This window comes from Choloepus didactylus, chromosome 8, assembly GCF_015220235.1.
Source record: "Choloepus didactylus isolate mChoDid1 chromosome 8, mChoDid1.pri, whole genome shotgun sequence".
Taxonomy (NCBI): Eukaryota; Metazoa; Chordata; class Mammalia; order Pilosa; family Megalonychidae; genus Choloepus; species Choloepus didactylus.
The window spans coordinates 59594654-59616124 of NC_051314.1; the positions used below are offsets into that span (position 1 = coordinate 59594654).

The 21471-nt window shown below is 38.2% G+C and overlaps 1 protein-coding gene across 2 annotated transcripts in view; it reads right to left on the reverse strand.

Moving 5' to 3' along the window:
• Nucleotides 1-21471, reverse strand: part of LGR5 (leucine rich repeat containing G protein-coupled receptor 5) — a 134303-nt gene that overhangs the window by 25214 nt on the left and 87618 nt on the right. For both annotated transcript variants that reach the window (XM_037847696.1, XM_037847695.1), the window contains 2 exons: nucleotides 5487-5702; nucleotides 3657-3728 (listed from right to left, as the gene is read on the reverse strand). In XM_037847696.1, the coding sequence (XP_037703624.1) occupies nucleotides 3657-3728; nucleotides 5487-5702 (288 nt within the window). The remainder of the gene's footprint in view (nucleotides 1-3656; nucleotides 3729-5486; nucleotides 5703-21471) is intronic.

The window sequence follows — 21471 nt, forward strand, 5'->3', positions numbered from 1 at the left end:
AGTGATTTTTTTTTTTTTATTGAAATACATTCACACACCATACAATCATCCATGATATACAATCCACTGTCCACAGTATGATAACATAGTTATGCGCTCATCACCACAATCTATCTCTGAACATTTTCCTTACATCAGAAAGAACCAGAACAAGAATAAAAAATAAAAGTGAAAAAAGAACACCCAAATCATCCCCCGATCCCACCCCATTTGTCCTTTAGTTTTTATCCCCATTCCTCCACTCATCCATACACTAGCTAAAGGGGGTGTGATCCACAAGGTCTTCACAATCACACTGTCACTCCTTGTAATCTACATTATTATATAATTGTCTTCAGGAGTCCAGACTGCTGGGTTGGAGTTTGGTAGCTTCAGGTATTTACTTCTAGCTATTCCAATACATTAAAGCCTAAGAGGTGTTATCTATATAGTGCATAAGAATGTCCACCAGAGTGACCTCTCGACTCCATTTGGAATCTCTCAGCCACTGAAACTATTTCGTCTCATTTTGCATCCCCTTTTGGTCAAGAAGATACTCTCAGTCCCACGATGCCGGGTCCACCAATGCAGTGATTTTTGTCTCTATTAGGTACCCCCTAAATATCCGTCATCCTGGAATTGCACTCATGTTAACTCCTTGGGTTTAGAGTTCTTCCATTAAGAAGAGCAAATTAAACTTCCAAGACTGCCTTTCCCTGAGACAGTAGTAAAGCTTTCCTTGTCTGCTATCATAGGCATTTCTTATTTTGAAAGACTTCTATATTTGAAAGACACTGTTTTTCAATATCCCTCTTAGCAAGGTCAAATTTTTCATATCCTGTCCCTATATATGTGTCATGGAACCCAAGACTTAAAGGACTGGAGTGGATCTGCTCTTAAGAGATGCGCTCTTCAAAGGCATGACAGCAGCAGATTGCAGAGTTAAAACTCAACAATCAGCCTCTCCATGTATTTGAGATCCAGGTAACTCCACGATTTTACCAAAGGTGCATCTGCAAATAATTTAATAACATATCGTGTATCTCCAGTATTTTTATGTGACTATGTAAAGCAGGGTCCACAATGTTGGTGGAACCAGGAGTCTTGAATCTCTTCTTAAATAATATCTGATTTCTACAATTTTTGCATCTGAAAGTTCTTAGCACTCTGAAACTCTAAAGAAAAATCTGAAGATCTGCAGAAAACTTCAATTACTTTCACTCTATCTGTGGTCGAAAGTCATAACATGGGAAATGAGAATCAATAAATTGAAAAAAAATTATAATTTTTTCGTAGCAACGAGTTGCACAGTAAGAAAATTTGAGGAGAGTGCAGCATTGTGGGAGGCAAGAAAGGAGCACCAGAGGGAGAAGGAACAAATTATACCATCAAGTTTAAGAAGTAACATTAAGACAATATTCAATGTCTGCAGCACTTATAGGATCATTGTTAACAGATAAACTCAGGTCCAGTGAAATGTTAGAGAGAAACTTCACAATTTAATGACAGTGAAAGTGCCTATTTAATTCTCTATATTATTTTTTTCAGGCATTTAATCATTTCCCAATCTTACACATAAAATGTATTTACTGGTTGTAAGGGGTCTTTTTAATGAAAGTTTTAGTGAATCATGCAATACTTAGATCTGATGAAAATATTTCCTTTGAGCTTAAAATCTCTGTAATGTAGTAGATAGTCCTTTAACAAAACAAAAATGCTGTCAGTTGTTCTGAAAGTTCAAGATACATAAACTCAGAAGTCAAATCCTAAATCTCAAACCATACTTCTGTATCAACATAATATTTAATCGATAATATCTTTCCTAATTAGTGTTAGATTATTAAAATCTGGGTTTATGATTCATAAAGTTTCCCTATTTTTTTCCACTCTAACATTTTTAATGTATCAATGTAACAGAATATTTCTTTACCATAAATAAATAACATTTTTTTCAAATATTCCTTTTTGTGTAGTTTCAGTTTTACTGGTCTTCCCAAGCATATATATTGGGGGAAATTACTGAACCTGGATTCCTCTTGGGACAGACATACAGGGCATCATGACCACCATTTATGGATTTGAAGATGAAAAGAATGGGCACAGTGGCTCTGAAGCTGAAATTCTGGTGAATATGAAAATACAGAAGCCATCGCTAATGTTGAAAAAGGAAATGCTTCCATTATCCATATCCAGGAAAGTCCCCACTTGGGTTGGCTCAGAACAGCAGTTTGAGATGTTGTTGTTGGCCAAAAGGAAGCCTCTGTTTCTTAAACTTACAGTCCAGAATCCAAGTTCAGTAGACAGGTGGATCTCTCCCTGTTGGTGAAAGGTTTTCTGCAAACACCCAGATTCCATTTTCTGCATGTTCTCACATCTACCTCCAGTAATGGCAGCCAGAGGTGAACCACGTGGAGCCCAAGACAGAAATTGAGTAGCCCAATCTCTCAGGAGGCTCTTTCTGTTTGATATGTGACACAGGAGGCTTTTCAGGTCATCAGAAATGAGGAGGAGGTTTTTGGATATGTAAACATCTAAGATCGTGTTCACATGGAATTTCAGCATCCTTGGGTTCATTTTTAGAATAGCTCCTAACTGGGGCTCCAGGTCCTTGATCTTGGAAACCAGCTTTCCCAGTTGGCGATTTGTTTTGATGTCATTCTTCTGAGAGATCACAGCACAGAAGAGGCACAACTCTCCCCCTGGAGCTCCTCCTGTAGTGATTTGATGCAGTTGAAGCAGACATAGCCACATTTCAGATACATGGGTTTTTCAAGGTAAGTCAGGCAGATACGACATCTACTTGCTTCTTTAAAGTGTTCAGCCCTGGCCACTGTCTCCACAAGATTCTACTCTTCCCTCAACTGCTTCGAAAGGTAGCTCAGTTCTGTGGAATCAATTTTTATGACAGGTACCAACTCAGAGTTGAATTTTTGACCTATTCTTCAGAAGTGGTATATAGTGGTAAAACATGGATTTCAGAGTCAGACTGGAGAAGGAATCAAATCCCAGTTATGCTACTGATCAGATGCATAACTGGTCAAATAACCTCACTAAAGCCTAAAATGGGATAGCAGTAGCTACTCTCATTTGATGGTTATAATGCTTAATTGAGATGATGCAGTGTAGTAATTGATGCTAGAAATACTCAGTAAATGGTAGCTATTATTACCTTTTAGACTTTTTAACTGCTTTAACATGGACCCTTGCTGTTTCCTAATGAGCCACCTGATTATCTCAGACCAGATGCTCAGTCATTTGCTTAGTCCCCCTCCTCTCATTCAGCAGGAAGGACCAGATTCATGAATAGTGAGCCTGAGTGACAACGTAGAGCTGACCTTTGACAGCAAGTACACATTCTTAAACAAACAGTCACTGCTTGGTAGAGAACACCTCATTTAGCTTATAATGATTCTAGCTACTTATCAGTCTTATTAGATTAAAATAAAATCTCAGTTTTATTGTTTAGCACTGTGGTGTGTGTGTGTTTGTGTGTGTGTCCGTGTGTGTGTGTGTGTGTGTGTGTGTGTGTGTGTGTTTAATATAAAGACACAATAAATATCTGTTTAAGGGTCAGGCAATTAATGAAACCAAACAGCAAATTTGGCTTTAAGGCTATTTTGATTCAGATTATTCATGAAAACACTGAAAAAATGGAAACAAATAAGGGGTCAACTCACAAAGTCTCTAGGCTGTGGAGCCCATCAAAGCTTTTCTTTCCCAGGGAGTGGATTCTATTGTTATGGAGATGTCTGCAGGAGAACATTAGGAACACAGTCAGGAAGGCACACCACACAGAGCAGATTTAGGCACAACATTTTGATTGGTTAAACCCAAAGACATTTATACAGAAGAATGCACTAATTATATTCAAGGAATGCATAATTTAACATTAAAAAAAAAAGGATATGTATATAAAGGCTTTATACCCCCACTCTTACCATTGCTGATTTCATGCCACAGAATTGAATAGTCTTAGTTTTACTTTTTGGGTTTGAGACATCAGGGAGCCTATAGTGATATAGCAACATGATTGATAAAAGTAAATTCAGCATGGTTGTTGAACGCATGCTGCGGTACAGGATGTTCAGTATGGCTTTGGGATGTAGGCTGTTAAGCAGAGATACCACCCATCATTGACAAATGGAGGATGGAGTGAAGGTCCTAGGACTTCTACGCATGTTTTCTATTTAAGCTGAAGCTTATAATACCAACATTCCCAGGGTGGGTGGCTGGGGGGGGGGGAGGGTTGCACAGGTCAAGGGGAAATAACGATTTCAGCCACAGGGAAATCTGATGATCAGATTTTTTCAGCTACCTAAAGAGATTAAATATCTTGACACAGTATTAATGTATATAATTATCATCTTTGGCTCAATTGGTAAACCGTTAGGCCAGGGCCAGTGAGAACAGCTGTATGTATATCCGAAAACTGAACCAATTTCCGAACGGATTTTGGAAAATACGCTCAAGGAGGACTGGGTGAAAAAAGAATAGCTGGACCTCTGTAAGTCCAGCACATAGCCAGCTTCTGGTGGGTCAGTAGCATCATCTTTGTACATGAAATTCAGTATAGAAATGTGTTAATATTACCAAAAATGACTTAACCTTTCTGACTAAGGTTATTCTTCTAATAAATATACTTTGCTTCATGTGAGATCTGTGGGACATTGAGAATCTTCTACATAAGATGTTGCCCAGCCCTCAAAGAGGTATACGCTATGGTACAGGAGACAGACATAGTCAAATAATAAAGTGGATTGACTGAAGGCAGCAGTGGGTTGTTGGTGTAAGGGGGTGGAGCCAAAGGAGAAATAATGCAGAAGAAGCCTTCCTCAAAGTTCCTAAGCAAGCTGATCTTATAGTCTTAAGCAGCTGCTGTTTCCCAGTATCAGCACTGACTGATTGTTATATTATACATGTGGGGTATGTTGCTAAAATAGTAAGACTGTTTAGTTTTCAAACTACTGCTTATAGAATCATTCTGACTGGAGATACGAAATCTAGACACAGCAGGAAAAAGGTAACATAAAGGCGTAACTCACCAGCAAAGGTCAGTTCTCACGTCTCTTTTCTTGGCAGGTGGTCAACAAGTACTCATTAATTAATAAGAAGGGCATATTTCAATTCTACCTGAATTATAAACTCTTATCTGAAAGAAAGAATTTTTCTTAACTTCTTTACTGTGCTAATTGTACGGTGTAGTCATTCCTTGCACAATATACAATGGGTTCCCCTAAGGCAGAGGTCCTATTTTATTATCTTTGTATGCCCAGCATATGATTTAACAGGTGCTCAATAAATGTCGTTTAATTCAATACACAACTAGAACACTGACTCTTTTGGGGAACAGGTTCAGGGGATTTTCCTCCTGTAAAATGTCCCCATTCAAGATTTGAAGGCCGGCATTTTAAGGGGAAGGACTTACAGTGAATCTGGAAATTGAGAGAGAGAGAGAGAGAGAGAGAGATAAGGGAGGGAGACAGACTGAGGAAGTCAATAAAACTTACAGAACTACCAAGCTGGAGAGATTTCCAAAGGCATAGTCTGGTATGTGGTGTATTTTGTTCAGGGCCAAGGTCATGGCTTGCAACGCTGATAAACTTCTGAAAGCCTGGACAGGGATTTCTGTCAGGGCGTTGTCATCCAGCCACAGGTGCCTCAAGGCATGCAGGCCACTGAAACAGCTCGGGGGTACGTAGCTGATGTGGTTGGCATCTAGACGCCTATGAAAGGGAGAAAGCAAGAATAGAAAAGAGAGCCAAGTCCAGCCTTGTGGGAACACCTTCAATACACTGGATAACAAGAGTGAAACAGGGTTTGAGGCCCACGGGGCCCCTGACATCTGCAGCATTTTCCTCTCTTGGTAGGCTCTCCTCACTCGTAGGTAGAACCATTGCTTCTGATGGTGTTCAGGTTCCAGGGTGCCGGGATTCACTTCCAGGCTTCTGGGTGACTTGTTTCCATGCAGGGATGTGCCCTGACCCCTGAGGTATCAACTTTCAGTGATGACCTTTTAGCTTTCCTTTCTGACATCAGGAGACGGGCTCCCTTCTTTCCTCCCTCCCGGGCCAAGCCACACGAATGCTTTGCTTCCCTGTACTGTTTTGAACACACTAAACATACTTACACATGTTCATTAAGCTCTGGAAAAGGTTTACTTCCATATCTGAAAGGAACTGAGTAATTTTTAAAGACTGTTAGGATAACACTCCAGGGAGAGAAGAGGTGGCCCGTCCCTTTTTCTTTTCTTTTTTTAGTACATTGTTTAGTACACTTTGAAAAGTCTAAAAACTGCTGGCTTTGTTGCTCATCATAACCATTTGTGTCAGGCAGATGTTTGTTTTTCTGACATTTTATACCAATAATGAAACTAACAGCTTTCCCAGTTTTGCTTCCTTTTCCACACAGTTATTTTATTTTTTTTAATAGGGAAATACATCTAAAAAATACGGTGGGTTTATGAGCTATTGCAGCTTCAAAGCCAGCAGAGGGAGTGCAATACACTTATTTTGCCCCAATCTAATGCAAAGTGTCCCTATAATTCAAATGCCTTTACATCTCCTTCTGAAGTGACACAGCTAGGCAGTCTGACATTCCCTGCAAGGTGCGTGGACAACAGAACCACTACAACTTATCTGTACTTCTGACAGCCTTCGCTCATTTTCCACTGCCTTCTGAAGGCTCACACATTGTTTTGCATTTTCAAAGTTAGAATTACAATAAGAAGAGTTGCACTTTAAGCGCTCCATGTGTTAGGAAGAATTAAAACATCACAAGTGGATTTTGAAAAATGCTTTCAGAAGCATTTAAGACTAAACAGTTACAGGAAGCATACCAGAATCACAAAATAGTCCCCTGTAATCCAAAGTTAAACAATTTAGAAACAGAAAAGATTTTCAGTGATAGGGAGCTAATCTTTATGGAAAGTGGCTTCCTCACTTTTTGTCACATATGTCACCCTACTTGTCCTCTGACTCCTACCCAGAGCCAAGTTTTGATAATAACTGAGATAAAGGTCACTTGGAACAAATTTTAAGAGTTTGGTGTTGTAGCCCACTCACATTTAAATTTCCAGTAGAACAACTAACATTGCAGGCAGCAGATATACAGCTTCTGAGTATCTCAAGCTTCTGTCAATAAATGGAACTGGAAATATTTAGGAAAACTCAACACTGTGTCTGCCCCCTTTTTCCGGCAACAATGCAGTTGGCCCATGTTCAAATAAGGTACACTCTCATCGGGGGATGAGCAGGTGATTGTCTTTGTTTAACTAGAAGTAAAGCATGTATATAAACTCTCCTCAACTATTACACTGATTAAAGAATGGAGACTTTATTTAAATAATATAAGCATTCACATTTTATTTGACATATTGTCTGATCATTGCCAGTTGCTTATACATTAAAACTACAAGTGGCTTCTAAAAGTCCAGAAAATGACACTGGTGGTTTGAAGTTGTATGTACCTCGGAAAAACATTTACTTATATCTAATCCATTCCAGTGGGTGTGAACTCAGTATAAGTAGGAGCTTTGGATGAGGTTATTTCAGTTAAGATGTGGCCCACCTCAGTCAGGATGGGTCTTAATCCTATTACTGGAATCCTTAATAGGAAGAATGAATTTAAACATGAGGGGAAAAAACCACAGAAGCAGGAAATTGAAATTAATGAAACCTGGAAGAGGGAGACCAGCAGATGCTGCCATGTGCCTTTCCATGTGGCTGAGGAGCCAAGCATGCAGGGAAGCCAGTCTTTGGGAAGAAAGCATTGCCTTGATGATGCCTTGATTTGGACATTTTCCCAGCCCTAAAACTGTGAGTGAATAAATTCCCATTGTTTAATCCAACCCATTTCATGGCATTTGCCCTGAGCAGTCTAGGAAACTAAAACAGTGACTAACCTTAAAGTTCAGTTCAAATGTTTGAAACGCATTTATTGAAAAATCCCCTCTCAGCATTGGGTCATAAGTGTGTCTTCTTTGACACTTCAAGTCACAAAGTCTTTGTTGTATCTTGAAGTGACCCTGGTATCGATTCTCAATGTTAATAAGTCTGATTCTCTAGAAAGCCCTCTTTTAAGAATCACTTTTTTTTTTTCCTTCAGAAAAAATGATGTCATCTGGTTGGCTCTTCTCTATTCTTCATAACCCTAACACTCAATATACCAATAGTTATAGGCCTTACACTCAGCAGCACAGCCTTTCCTTTATATGTCCTGAGTGCATCATGAAAATGTCTTTCTGCCTAAATAGTTTCTTCATATAAGAAGCTACCAATAAATCACTCTTTTCAATTGCAGTGTTTTAGAACCCATTCCACTTAGCCCCAGTAGTCCAAACATAACTTAGAGAGTGGTGTATTATTCACACTCAAAGCCATTATTATCTGATTTAATCTTAACAGAAGATCCCAAGGCTAAACCAGAGTATGGAATTAATTATCCAGTCACACATACAGGTGGTTCTTACAGAACAAGGTTAAGAGTTGGACAAAGCAGCTGGCAGGGCACAGGCTGTGCCTATTTGGTAAGTAAACAATGGGCTCATATTATGTCAATCTGTTCTTTTCAGGCAGCTGGGCACTCAGTATTCACATGCTTGGAAAATGCAATATTTAAGCAGTGAGGGGTCAGAAAAACATCACTACACAGTATAAGAAAACACATTTAAACTGTGATTCTATAGTCATCAGGAGCAACAAAAATAACTATATTATATGACTCTGCTTTTAAGTGTTTCTTTGTTCTCATTTCTATTTCATGCAAGTCACAAGGGTGTGTATGTGTGTGTGTGTGTATGTGTGTGTATGTAGGCAGCTCAGTATCTGTGAATTAGTGCAGGGATTTGGGATAAAAAGCCTGTGGTTCAAGTATATACTCAGCCATTATAGTAGCTGTGTGACCATGGCCAAGTCAAAACACCTCAGCTTTCATATCTGTAAAATAGGGATAACACCTGCCTATTTTATAGGGTTGCTTTATGACTGATGGAAATAACACAATAAGGCTCTGTAAGCTATAAAGTATCTTAATGATTTTAAATTATTATTACTTGAAGTTGGTTAAGACTTTGTGCTTTTGTCTTTTTGCCATCGAAACCAAAGGAAAAAAAAGAGGTAATTTAAATTTTGCTTTAGTCAAAAGCTGGTTAAAATGAGTGGTAGACACTGATGTTCATAGAGGCATTATTTGCAATTTCCAAAAGATGGAAGCAGCCCAAGTGTCCATCAACAGATGAATGGATAAACCAAATGTGGTATATAGATACAATGAAATATTATTTAGCATTGTAAAGGAACAACATTCTGATATATGCTACAACATGGGTGAACCTTGAATATATTATGTTGAGTGAATTACGCCAGACACAAAAGGACAAATATTGTATCATCTCACTGATACGAAATAATTAGAGTAAGCAAATTCATGGGGTCAGAAACTAGAATACAGGTTACCAGGGGCTGGGGTAGGAGTGGGGAATGGAGAGTTTAATTCTTAATTGTGGTAGAATTTCTGTTTGGGATAATGGGAAAGATTCGATAATGTATAGTGGTGACAGTAACACAACATTGTGAACGTAAGTAACAGCACTGAATAATATATCCAAATGTGGTTGAAATGGGAAATTTTGGGGGTATATCTGTTGTTAGAACAAAACATAAAAAGCAACAACAACACAACCAAAGGACTGTACAACACAAACAGTGTACCTTGATGTAAACTACGGACTTTAGCTAATAGTACATTATCATAATATTCTCTCAACAATTGTGACAAAGTTACCACACTTAGGCAAAATGTTAAAAATGGGAGTAGGTATATGGGAACTCTGTATCTTGTATACAATCTTTTAGTAAATCTACAACTTCTTTAATTAAAAAAAAGAAAAAGTGCTAGATTGTCAGTGAATTTCAGTTCTGAGAAATGTGGGCTACTTCATTCATCCCTCATAACAGATATAACTTAGAGGTGTCTACAGTTCAACTCAATAGAAGTCACCCTTATATCAGCCTTCACCATGCCTGCTACTCCCAGAGGGTAAATAGCTTTGTTCCTGATACATTACTGAATATAACATCTTCATTCTGAAGGCAAAGGAGTGCTGGGACGTGTGATAGATGGCACATTCTCAGAGAAAGTTCCTAGCAGTGATCTTGGCATTTAAACGTCTATAAAAAATGTGACTGAGGCAGCACAAACCTGCATCTACTTAGGTGTAACAAAATAAAACACCTCAACAAAGGGAGTGGCCTCACCTCCTTTCAGACAAATATAACCTATTAATTGTGATCTTGAAATGCAATCTGAAAAGAGATCACTCTATGTAAAATGGCACCCATTTCATACTTCTTTGGGGGATCTGTTACTTATAATTTATAGTGAAATGACAGATAAAATAAAATGTTACCCTACTTCCCATGTCCTCTACAATCACCTACAAAATGGCAATCTGGTTGCCGGGAAAGTGCACTGAATTAGGAGAATTAGGACACAAGTTTAAGTCAAGACTCTGCTGCCCCTTAGTAATTCTGAGATCTGGGAGCATACCAGTTCATATCTCTGAGGGTCATTTTTCATATTTGTAAAGCAGAATCACAACATGTCACAGAATTGCTGTAGGAATTAAATGAGAAAATGAATGTGAACATGTTTTGTAAACAGTAAAGTACAAATAGTATGCTTTATTCTTTAAGGAAAATCTTCCCATTTAGGTAGTGATATATTATTTTTCCATCTAAAAGTTTCTTTTATTCTTTCAAAAGTTTCTTAATGTGTTGTAATTTCAAATCCTGATAGAAAGCCATTTTCTTGGCATACAGGCTGGTGGAAGTGCTGATTCTCTACTCAATGAACATCTCATGAAGTGTGTGTTTGCATGGTAGTTACACAGCAGGTTTTGACTAGGGTAGAAATCCTTCCCTTACAGAGAAAAGAAGATGTACACATCTTCTGTGTTAGGCCAAAAAAGGGATAACCAAGGTCCCAAAGGATAAAATGACTGAGGAAAAATATATGACATCATCTGGTGCAAGAAGAAAATTTTTATTAAGTAGGAGTCTCTGCAGGGTTACTTAGAGGGCCACGACTGATAAAAAATGGTTCTGTCATGACTTTGGGGGCATATGTTGGAATAACTCTTCCCTGGAGAGAGCACTTGAGGTTGGAGATCTCTACAGTTGCTAAAGGGATTCTGCTGCTTAGGTGGCTTGGCTAAGGGTGATTTCCCTCATGGGTCTTAGGTTGCCTTCCATCACCAGTGGACCAGGCCAGGACCATCCAGTTCACCCCAACAGGCTTCAATAACTTTGGATATCCAGGTTAAGTATTTGGATTCTGCAGAACTTCCATCCCAGAAGGTTTCTGGGCTACTTACTTATGAAAAATATCCTACCCTCTCCCAAGCAATCTTCAGAATCTGCATAAAAATGCTTCTCTGAGATGGGGTTGGAATACAGCTTCCTAAAAGGACACCCTAATAGCAGATGTGCTTTAGAAAGATCATGCTGATAACACTATGGAGGATGGACTGATGAGAAAGTAAGCGCTGAGGTAAATGCAGTCTCCCAGGCGAGAAAAGTTGAGTGCCTGAAAACAGTAGGGAACTGGAGAGGAGGGGGCCAATATGAGAGATGTCAAATAAGGGGGTCTGAGAGAATACGCTGACTCACCAGATGTTGACAGAGAGGAAGGCAAGGAAGCTAGGGTGACTCAGCGTTCTGGCTTGGGCAACTGGGCTGATGGACACCATGCAAGAACAGGCATGAATGTTACCCAATCTTATGTAAAAGAAAAACAAAACAGAACTGCAAGTTCACTGCGAATATAGTTCTATTATAACAATGCTATCCATGTGGAGAAGAATAGAAAGCTAACAGGCCAAAAAGTTAAACTTTTATGTTCAAGGAAGGTGCAAAAAAAAAAAAAGCTGTTTTCTTACTTTCTGTTTAGTTTTTCCCCTAATGTTTTAATGAATAAAGTGTTAATTGTGCAAATTTTCTTTTTTAAAAGAAACATTTTGCCAGTCTGCCCCACCCTCCCCAAAGAAAATGGCATTATTATAGGGATTAGAGAATCTATGAGATCACTCTTGCTATTATTCCAGAAAATGGCCCTTTATGTACATCTAGTATATGATGCCTTGCCAATGTATCATACAAGCTTATATCTTTGTTTGAGAATGTCTTTGATGAGCCATAAACTACAAGGAATAAAGAGGTGGTCAAAAGATAAGCCATTGATCTTGGCTAATTCCATATCTGAGATGACTGTAATAGTGTCAATTATTAACATGAATGACTCGAAGGAAAAAAGAAGCCCAAAGTGTGAAGTATGTTGCAGCTGCAGGTGTAACACCTTTTATGGAGATTCTTCAATAAGCAGAATTATGAAGCTTGGCATTTTCATGACTGACATTGCTATTTTGTATCTGGATGAGCACTTTTCCTTCATAAATTTTAAAGAAATGACCAACTTTCTTGCACATTTGTATATTTTGTGAGGCCATTTTGAACAATGTGTGAATAATGCAAGGACCACAGAAATTTAGTTGATTTAAAAATTTTAAGAAACAATAGCATCCTCAATTATTTTATTTTTGCTACAAAATAAAATCCTTGTAAGTTCAAGCATGTATTTAATAAATTCAACAAAGAACATAAGTTCTTTAATATGGTGAAATTTTACTTTTCTGGAATTTAATTGCACTGAAATTGGTGGATCACTGGAATTGAACTTGTGACAAGATCATTATAAAGGTACTATCAGGGTAGAATTTGATCATGTGATTTCTTATAGATTTAATTCATATTGATCCATAAGCATTCTTCACAGTAATATCAATCTCCCCTCCTCTCCCCTTCCCTCCCCTTCCCTACCCTAAATATTTGTGGTGTGACCACAGTGTGAAGGTTCCATCTTCTAATGAAAAATCGCACATCCTAGGAAGATATTAAGCATATGAAGTCATGTAAACACAGTGATGGGTTGTATGGGAAATTTCTACTTTGTCTATTCTCCATCTTATTTATTGGTAAACTTAATGTGGCCACCAAGGAAGAAAAATCATTGCTTAGATTTACCTCTGAAAAGGTAATAAAATTTTTATACCTGTCTACTCTCCAGGTTGGGGAGAGGTAAAATCTGTTGGTTACTAAATTACTGAACTGCAGTAATTTAGAGACTAGTCAGCTGGTTTGACTGGCAGAAGGACAAAAAGTGTCTAAGGGAGCCAACCCTCAGAGGTGTCTCTCTGGCATTCGTTGGAGTGCAACACTCCGAGGAATAATTTACATTGAAGTCAAACTAAGTTGCTCCGTTTTTCAGATGTCACCACTGTTGTGAATTTTAAAACAGAGATGATCTTCAGCCAAAGTAACCTAAGGATTAACTTCTTCAGTTTCATTTTTCTCCATAGAAAACAAAGACCCTCTTTTTGTTGGGGGCACCATTAGTCTTCCAGGAACCACCGAGGTTTGAAATCTGGGGGTCATTTTTGAATGTTCCCTTGTCTTCCAGCCATTCACCAGGCTCCCTCTATTTTATCTTCATCTTTGAGATTCTCCATTTCCACTGTCTGGTTAAGTCTCTTATCTCTTCACACCTGCATTACTGCAACAGCCTCTTAGCTGCTTCTTTTCCCTTTGATCTCTTATCTCTTCAATTAATCCTGTATGCTGCTGCCAGATTAATCTCTCTAAAACTGTGCTTTATGTCATTCTCCTGTTAGGAATGCACATTTCTTCCACATTACCCTTCCTTCCAAATGCAAACTTCCCATTTTGATAGCCAAGGCCCACCATTTACCTCATCTAGCCAAACTTTTCTCTTATTTCTTTGTCCCAGTCAAATCCCTTTCTTGGCCCTTTCCCACAGTGCTTCTGGACACTGTTTCATGAGCATTCTCTAGCCCCTACCTATTCAAATCTCATCAACCCTCTAAGATTTAATATCATCATTCTTCCCTGAACCCTATTCCTGAAGTGGGGCATCCTCAGCTAAGACAATGGGAAAGCTCATTTTTAGATAGATCAAATTCAAAAAACAATGGAGAAACTGGTGGGAACCAACATTCAGCCCAGAAAAGACAGATGTGGGCAAAGCCGGAGTACAGAGACAAGGGTTGGGAGCCAGGGAGATGAGAGAATGCAGGTTTCAGTCAAACTGGGGGAGAGTGGCTGGTCATGAGAGTTGTTTGAAACACAATCCAGACTTTGAGGCTTCACTTCAGTTCAGCAAGTATTTTTAAGTGTGTCCTGTGAACTAGGTTCTGCACTTGCTGCTGGAGACACAGCAGCAAAGCAGTCAGACATGGTCCCTTATGGGCACATTATCTAAAAGTTCTCAGATAATCAAATGAATCATTATAAAAAAGTGCTTTGTGAAGAAAAATACGTGGTAGATGGGTGTAACATAGATTTTACTTTTCTCTGAGATCCTGATCTGGATTTCCAGGTGTCAATATGACATCTCTATCTAATTGTTGCAAATACTCCTGAACACAAGCGTTCAAAACCAAAGCTTATGATCTCCTACCATCTGCCTCCCCAAATGTAATCCTCTCAAAGTGGTTTTCATCTCAGTAAATGGCTTCATTAGCTGCACACTTGTATAAATCAGAAATTTAGGAATCATCCTCAACATTCTTTCTCTCATCCCTCAAAGCCAATTCATTATCAAATACTGACCATTACTGACAATTTCGTCTCCTAAGTATTTCTCAAATTTATTTCCCTTTCTCCATCTTCACTGCACCCCTCCTGGTAAAGTTCTCCTGTCTCTCCCGGGACTACTTCAACAACACAGATCTGATTATGCCCTCTCTTGCTTAAAACACTCCAGTGGATCCCCACTGTTCTTACAATAGACTGAAATCTTTGACATGTCCCAAATGACTGTCAAAGGGCCTGGCCACCCTCGTACTTCTCTTCACCACAATTTCACTCCTTCCTGTTCCAGTCATACAGACCTTCCTTTTGTTCCCTGATATAACAGGCTACCCCTCTCCACCTCCCATAGGGTCTTTGCACATGTGGTTTCCTCTGTCTGGAATGTTCTTCCCTGTTCTTTGTCTAGTAAACTCTTCACTTTGCAATTGGGGCAAGATACCCCAACTTCTCTCAACTATAGGTTCCTCATCAGGAAAGTGGAGACAATTTTTACCTCACCAAAAATGAAGGTTCTGATGACCAAAAGCCAAAAAAAAGGTGCCTGGCATATACTTTAGTGAATATTGTTTCCTTTCCTTGTTCAATTTTTTTTTTTTTTTATTTCTGTCCTGCAGCATTACAACTTTTCTTTCTTTTTTCTTTTCTTCTTTTAAATAGTTATAGGGCTAGAGATAATACAGGTTTCTGTCAAGCCTTCCCTTCTCTCTCATTAGTGCTCTCTGTTGTGTGTCCATTCCCTGCAAAGGGGGGCAAGACAGTATGGTGGTAAATGAGCAGATTCTGGGGTCAGACAGACCACAGTTTTTATCCCAGACTCTTCTTGAGCTGGCTCCATTACTAGCCTTGTGACCTTGGGAAAGTCAATTAACTTTTCTGAGAGGTTTGCTCCTTTATCACTAAGGAAGGGATAATCTCAGCGCCTCCACCACACTCGTGAAGCTGCTGGGAAGATTAAGTGGAACGATGCATATAAAGGTGCTGCTTTCATAGCCATGGGGGTTGACTCAGTTCTGCATTCTGATTGTTGTCTCTGCAACATTCCTATTTTCTATTGTTTTCTTTATGTGCCTTATGACAATTCATCACAGGTCTCATTTTCCTGAAAAGCGAAAAACACTTTGCTGTCCTGACAATGTGTCTTTCTCCATCATCCCTTTAGCTTCTCCAGTGACTTCAATCTATTTCCAAAGTTAGCCTTCATTTTACATCACAAGTAAAAAAAAATATACATATATTATTTTACTTTTCATTCCATAATGTCAGTGTTGTCTTTCAGACATTTATCTATCTGATATGACTATCATATATGAGGTTTATCATAACCCTTGCAGATAACTTCCTGTAAGAATCTTTCATGTGTGGCAACTTGCATTAAGTGCTCACTTTTTCCCCATCATATATGATTCTGAGGACCATGCTCCAATTTTAGCCCTATCTTCTTGTAAACATTTGAAGAAAGGGCCTTGCCTCTAAAATTATTTTTCCCTTAATGTTTAAATTGGGAGGCGGGTGGAGCAGGGCAAAACTCCTCCACCTTATAAGAATTCACTGGGTGCTGATTTGCATATGGTTCCATGAGATAAAGTATTTACAGCGCAACAGAAAAATTCTTATCCTTTAGAACTTATAGGTCTACCTCCATCCCAATACATATCCAATATGCTAACTTTTGGGTGTGTGGGGAGGGGCACCTGTTTATTTTATTGTGTAGACTTGTGCCTTCCTTTTTTCTCTGGAGACTGTTTTAGTGGAAGGAAGAATGTCACCAACACTAAAGCACTGCATTTTTTACACCCTTCAATCCTTTAATCTTATCCTCTTTGTTACCTTTCTTTCCTCTCCTTTTGTCTGTTTACTTCTTTTTGTCTGTTTACATCTTCTGTTACTTCCTTCCTGTTCTACATCCTGGGTCTGTAACCTAATAAGTTCCTGAATATTAATGGGAGAAAACTGCTTCTGGTTCTAGGCTCACCTTACTTTCTGCTCTGCACCATGAGCCCCACCTCTTCCTCTTCATCTATTTCTCTCACTCACTTTTTTTTTTTTTTTGAGTTTTATAAGAATTTTATTCTTAAATTAATCAAAACTTATTTCCAACTTCACATCATTGGGAAAATTACAAATATCATTTTTCAACATTCCACTTCATGATTTTCTCATTTTTTCTACACAAAACTTTAATCCAGCACACTTAGTTATTTGTCTCCTATCCGTTTTAAACAAGTAGGAATATTTGCAAAAATATTTTAGATTTACACATTCTTAAGGCACTACTTGTAGTTGGAGGTATTACCATTTAATAATCTAGAGAACTAGCTAGCTAAGCAAGAAACGCTAGAAGTTATGCAACTTAGGCTCTGAGCTCTGTCAGCTGGATAGCTAGGTCACTATACAATTCATTTTTCATTCACTAGCTTTACTCAATGCCTACTAGGTACTACATATAGTACATATTCTGGTGCCTTGATTTTCTATCTACAAACTATCAACTTTGAAATAGTAATTGATTACACACACACACGTAGTGGGAGTTCATATCTAGCTCTAAAACTCTTAGGATTCTATATCCTTTCACATGACAATAAAATGGTGATATGTCATATTAACTTTTTAGTCCCAATATCTGTTAGTTTTTATTTTTAATAATTTTAATAACCTCTTAAATATTCTATAAAAACAGAGATTAAATTGTAGCTAACAGAGAATTTCCTGTTTTCAAATGTTCTTCTACCTTTAGTTCTAATTTTGAACCACTAAGCTATGGTGAAAAGATTGTTTTTGTTTTTTTTTTTAAACATAAAAGGGCAAAGGCAAAAACCAAACTGGGTTATTTGACTAATTCCTGCAGACTCAGTTATACTTTAAAATGTTACACTAAATTACGATACCTTTGAGTAACTTAAAAATAGAATTTATATAAAACTATTTTGAAAAAGAAATATGCCATATTGTATTGCAAAATACTCCTATCCAGTTATATCTGCAGAGATCTGCCAACAAGAAAAGGCCTGAAAGACAGACTCCTGCAGCATGGCCTCTTCCCAAAAGCACTCCTCGCCAACTGTCATTCTTTTTTGACTATTGACTATTGTCAGCAAAACCCTACTTTGAATTATCTGGGTGAAGTTATTGATATTTCATAGGGTCTAGGGTTATGTAGCTCCAAAGTTGATATCACAATGAGATGCATGGGAGATCATGTTCCAGGCATGAATTACTCATTCTTCTTGGGTTTTAAAATACAGTTTTCTATTCTGAAAATGAATCTCTGTTCATTAACTCAAGATTAGAGAATAGAGACAATAATAAAGACATTTCTAATTCTCCTTTCATCTCCTATTTGCCAACCAATTATCATTTTGATTGCATATATTCCACAATTAGCTTCACTAGTGCAGACTTGGAATGAAAACCAACATGCATCAAATAATTCTTTGGTTAACTGGACAACATGAATATTTAATTCTCTTTGATCATCCTGAACTTGACTAATGACAGTGAGATGCCTGAACTCCAGTAATGACTATCAACAAATGACGTGATGTCATTTTGTAGATTGACTTCTTAACTATCAATACAAAGGTGTGAGTGTATGAGAGAGGTTAAGTTTTGAATTTCTGCCAAATCACTGTAATCTGACCCTAGTCTTCAAATAACTATAATGCCTAAAGGGTCTTGTTGAAATCCAACTCACTGCAAATTTTGATTACATTTCCTATTCCCTTCCAAAAAGCAGAAAGGAAATTAAGTTATATTTGATTACATTACAAAAATCCAGTTGGTGTCTGGGAAGCCATTATCATGTCAGAAGCCAAATGTACATGTTGTACAGGGTCAGGCTCCGGACTGCTTGGGTCTGGTACATGGATCTGCCTTCTTATTCTATAGCCGAGGACAGAGTTAAAAGAACACGAATGTAGCTATGTGTTTTCTTTATGACCAAAACAAAATATCTTTTGTTTATGTGGCATAAGTAGAAAATTACATTCCTTGAAACATAAGTACAATTTCTTTCCTCCTCACAGCAATGTTACCAATTTTAATATATCAACTTTCTTAAACTTTGTTCAATGAAACCAAGTTTATTTAAGTGGAGCAAAGTGTACAAATTATCTACTTCAGTAGTTGTTGGCCATTTTCAGTCTGTAGACCACTTTGTTAGTGTAATCAAGCATTAAAAGTTTTAATTTCTCAAATGTAATGTGTACACAAATCTCCTGAGGATTTTGTTAAAATGAAGATTTTGATTAAGTAAAGTTTAGAGTGAGGCCGGAGATTCCACCTTATCTCAGGTGGTGTTGATGCTATGCTGTCAGTCTGCAGACTTTGAGTGGCAGAGTAATACAGCAAGTGTCTTCTTAACTTTACCTGTCTCAAGTTGTCAGTAGAACTAATAGGGAGATGTGAGCTGTTTACAATTAAAAAAAAATAAGGCAACGACTGACTTTTATTTTATATTCTAAGTATAATATTAGTTCATACCAGAATGCAAAGTATGGATGTTGCTATTATCTCATGTCTGAAAAGAGTACAGGAGAACATTTTGCAGATCTTCTACTGCAGGACACCAGTTTTTCCTAAGCCTCACCTTAAGAAACACTTAACTATATAATTAAACCAGTTAGAAAATACTGATGTTTAGGTCCCATCTGCAGAGATTATGATTTTAATTGGCTTGGGGCACAGCCTGGGTTTTGGGACTTTCCAAATGATTCTTATTTGCAGCCGAGGTTGAGAAGCCCCACTTTAGAAGTTACATGTGTAGGGATGATACACATGCAGACTCTATGGAGAGCAGAGTGCTTCTTGCAGAGTGAATGTATACTGCAAGGAAGATCATAAAGTGGAGAAAAATCACGTGGATTCCAAAGAATGGAAAAAAAAAGGGGGGCCCAAGTAGAAAAAGGGCTAAGTAGAGATCTATAACCCCAGGGCAATAAGAGTTGGGTAACTGAGTGGTGGCCTCCTGGGTGTTGGCAGCAGGGACAAGACATTACTCATACTGATACGGAAGTAGCACAAAGGCTAAAGTATGGCATGGAAAATGAATGGAGAATGGATAAGGAGTGCAGGTTTGTACTGATCCATTTAACACACAACTAATTTTTAAATTTTTGGGACTGCTTAAAAGGAAGCAGGAGAAATAGTTTAAAGGTAGGACAGTATTAAAATTTTAAAGGGCTCTCAGTGCCATGAACATTCCAAACTGGCCTGGTTGTTTACCCCAGTGGGTACCATACAGTGTCTGCATGGTTGGTGGGTAAGCCTATGTTTATAATCCTTTTGTCAAATCTTTAAATTTTTGTCTCAAAGCAGCACAACAGATATCAGTGAAAAAAGGTGGTGCAGCAGCACACATGGCCAACATTCTATACTTCCCATGGGCCTGACTGTGCTTTGGGCAAAGGGGTTCCTTACAAACACTCTACAGCTCAGCCGATGCAATCCAACCTGCATAGGGCCGAACATCTACCCAAATATCTCAGTTTGGTTGTAAGCGTCATACTAGAAAGTTAAGTCTTGGCCTTTTCACAGGGAACACATATTTATAAGGTTTCCAAATGCAATTGTTTTTGTGAACCAGAAACCAAAAGCAAGAGACACCTGGTGAGCAGTAAATATCTGAACCCTAAGAAATGAAATCTGAACACCTTTATCAGAGAGGCACTACCCAGTTTGAGTGAACAAAAGATTGATGGGTTTCTTTGCCTCAAAGAGTTCACTTCTGTTTGTCTTCTGTTTGTGGTCTTCTTTCAGATGATAATGGCTTTAGTTACAAACTCTTATCATTCTATCTTCTGCCTGCCTCACAGCTGTTTAAAGTTCCCATTGGCCGCTACCCTTATCTCAATTTCCATTCAGCCACCAGATCCCCAAGCTCTTACACAGGCAACCCAACTCAAGGTTGTTTTGCTTCTCTGGCTGCTGGTTCTTTCCTTCAGGAAAAGGCTTCTCCAACAAAGGAGGAGCGATGCTGTCATGTCATTAAGAAGCTCCTGAAAATGTACCAGACCCTCCCAAACCACAAAGGGCCCTTGTAAGCTTGTTTTTCTATAGGCTGGTGAAAACCCAGGAGGTCACTTTGTTTGACTGGAGTAAAAAGCTTAAAATGCTCTCAAATGCAGATTTTCTTTCATTAAAAAAAAAAAAAAGATCAAAGGAAGAAAGTATAAACTACAAATCTCAAATTCCTCTTCTCTTGTGTCACCTCAGTAAAAGGCATTAAAAAACCTATATGTAATTGTTAGCCAATGGATTCTTTACAATGATTTTCAACTAGAGATATTTCGTTGCCATTTTAACGCATTTCTCTCCCTCAGCATTCAAGACCAGAAACCAATATTTTGCTTGACAGATGAGGACCTCCAGTGTCAACAAAATAAGCGTATATATTACACATGTGTATATCAGAAACTATGCAACATGTAAACACATATAATACATTCTGAGAAGATGAAGATTTACTGACAAAGTAGTCAAGGCATAGTCTTAACAATTAATTGTTGTAAACAATTGCTTACAAGCCAAGTTCCAAAACACCTATCTGGCAAGAATGTTCTTTCTGAGAGGAATAACTAATTTTTATTTATTGATTTATTTTAAATCAATGAGGGGTGGATAGCACTGATGAAAAAGTTGTGGATTCAGAGAAGGGAACATCAACACCATTGCTGGTTTTGTTTGTGTGTCTGTTGTGGTGTGTCTGTGTGCAGTGGTGGTGGTGGTGTGTGTGGTATGATTCTGATGTTTACATGTGCATCAAGGGATTGTTTATGAGTATATTTGTATGCCTCTGTGGTGATGGGGAAGCTTTTGTTTTGCAGACCTG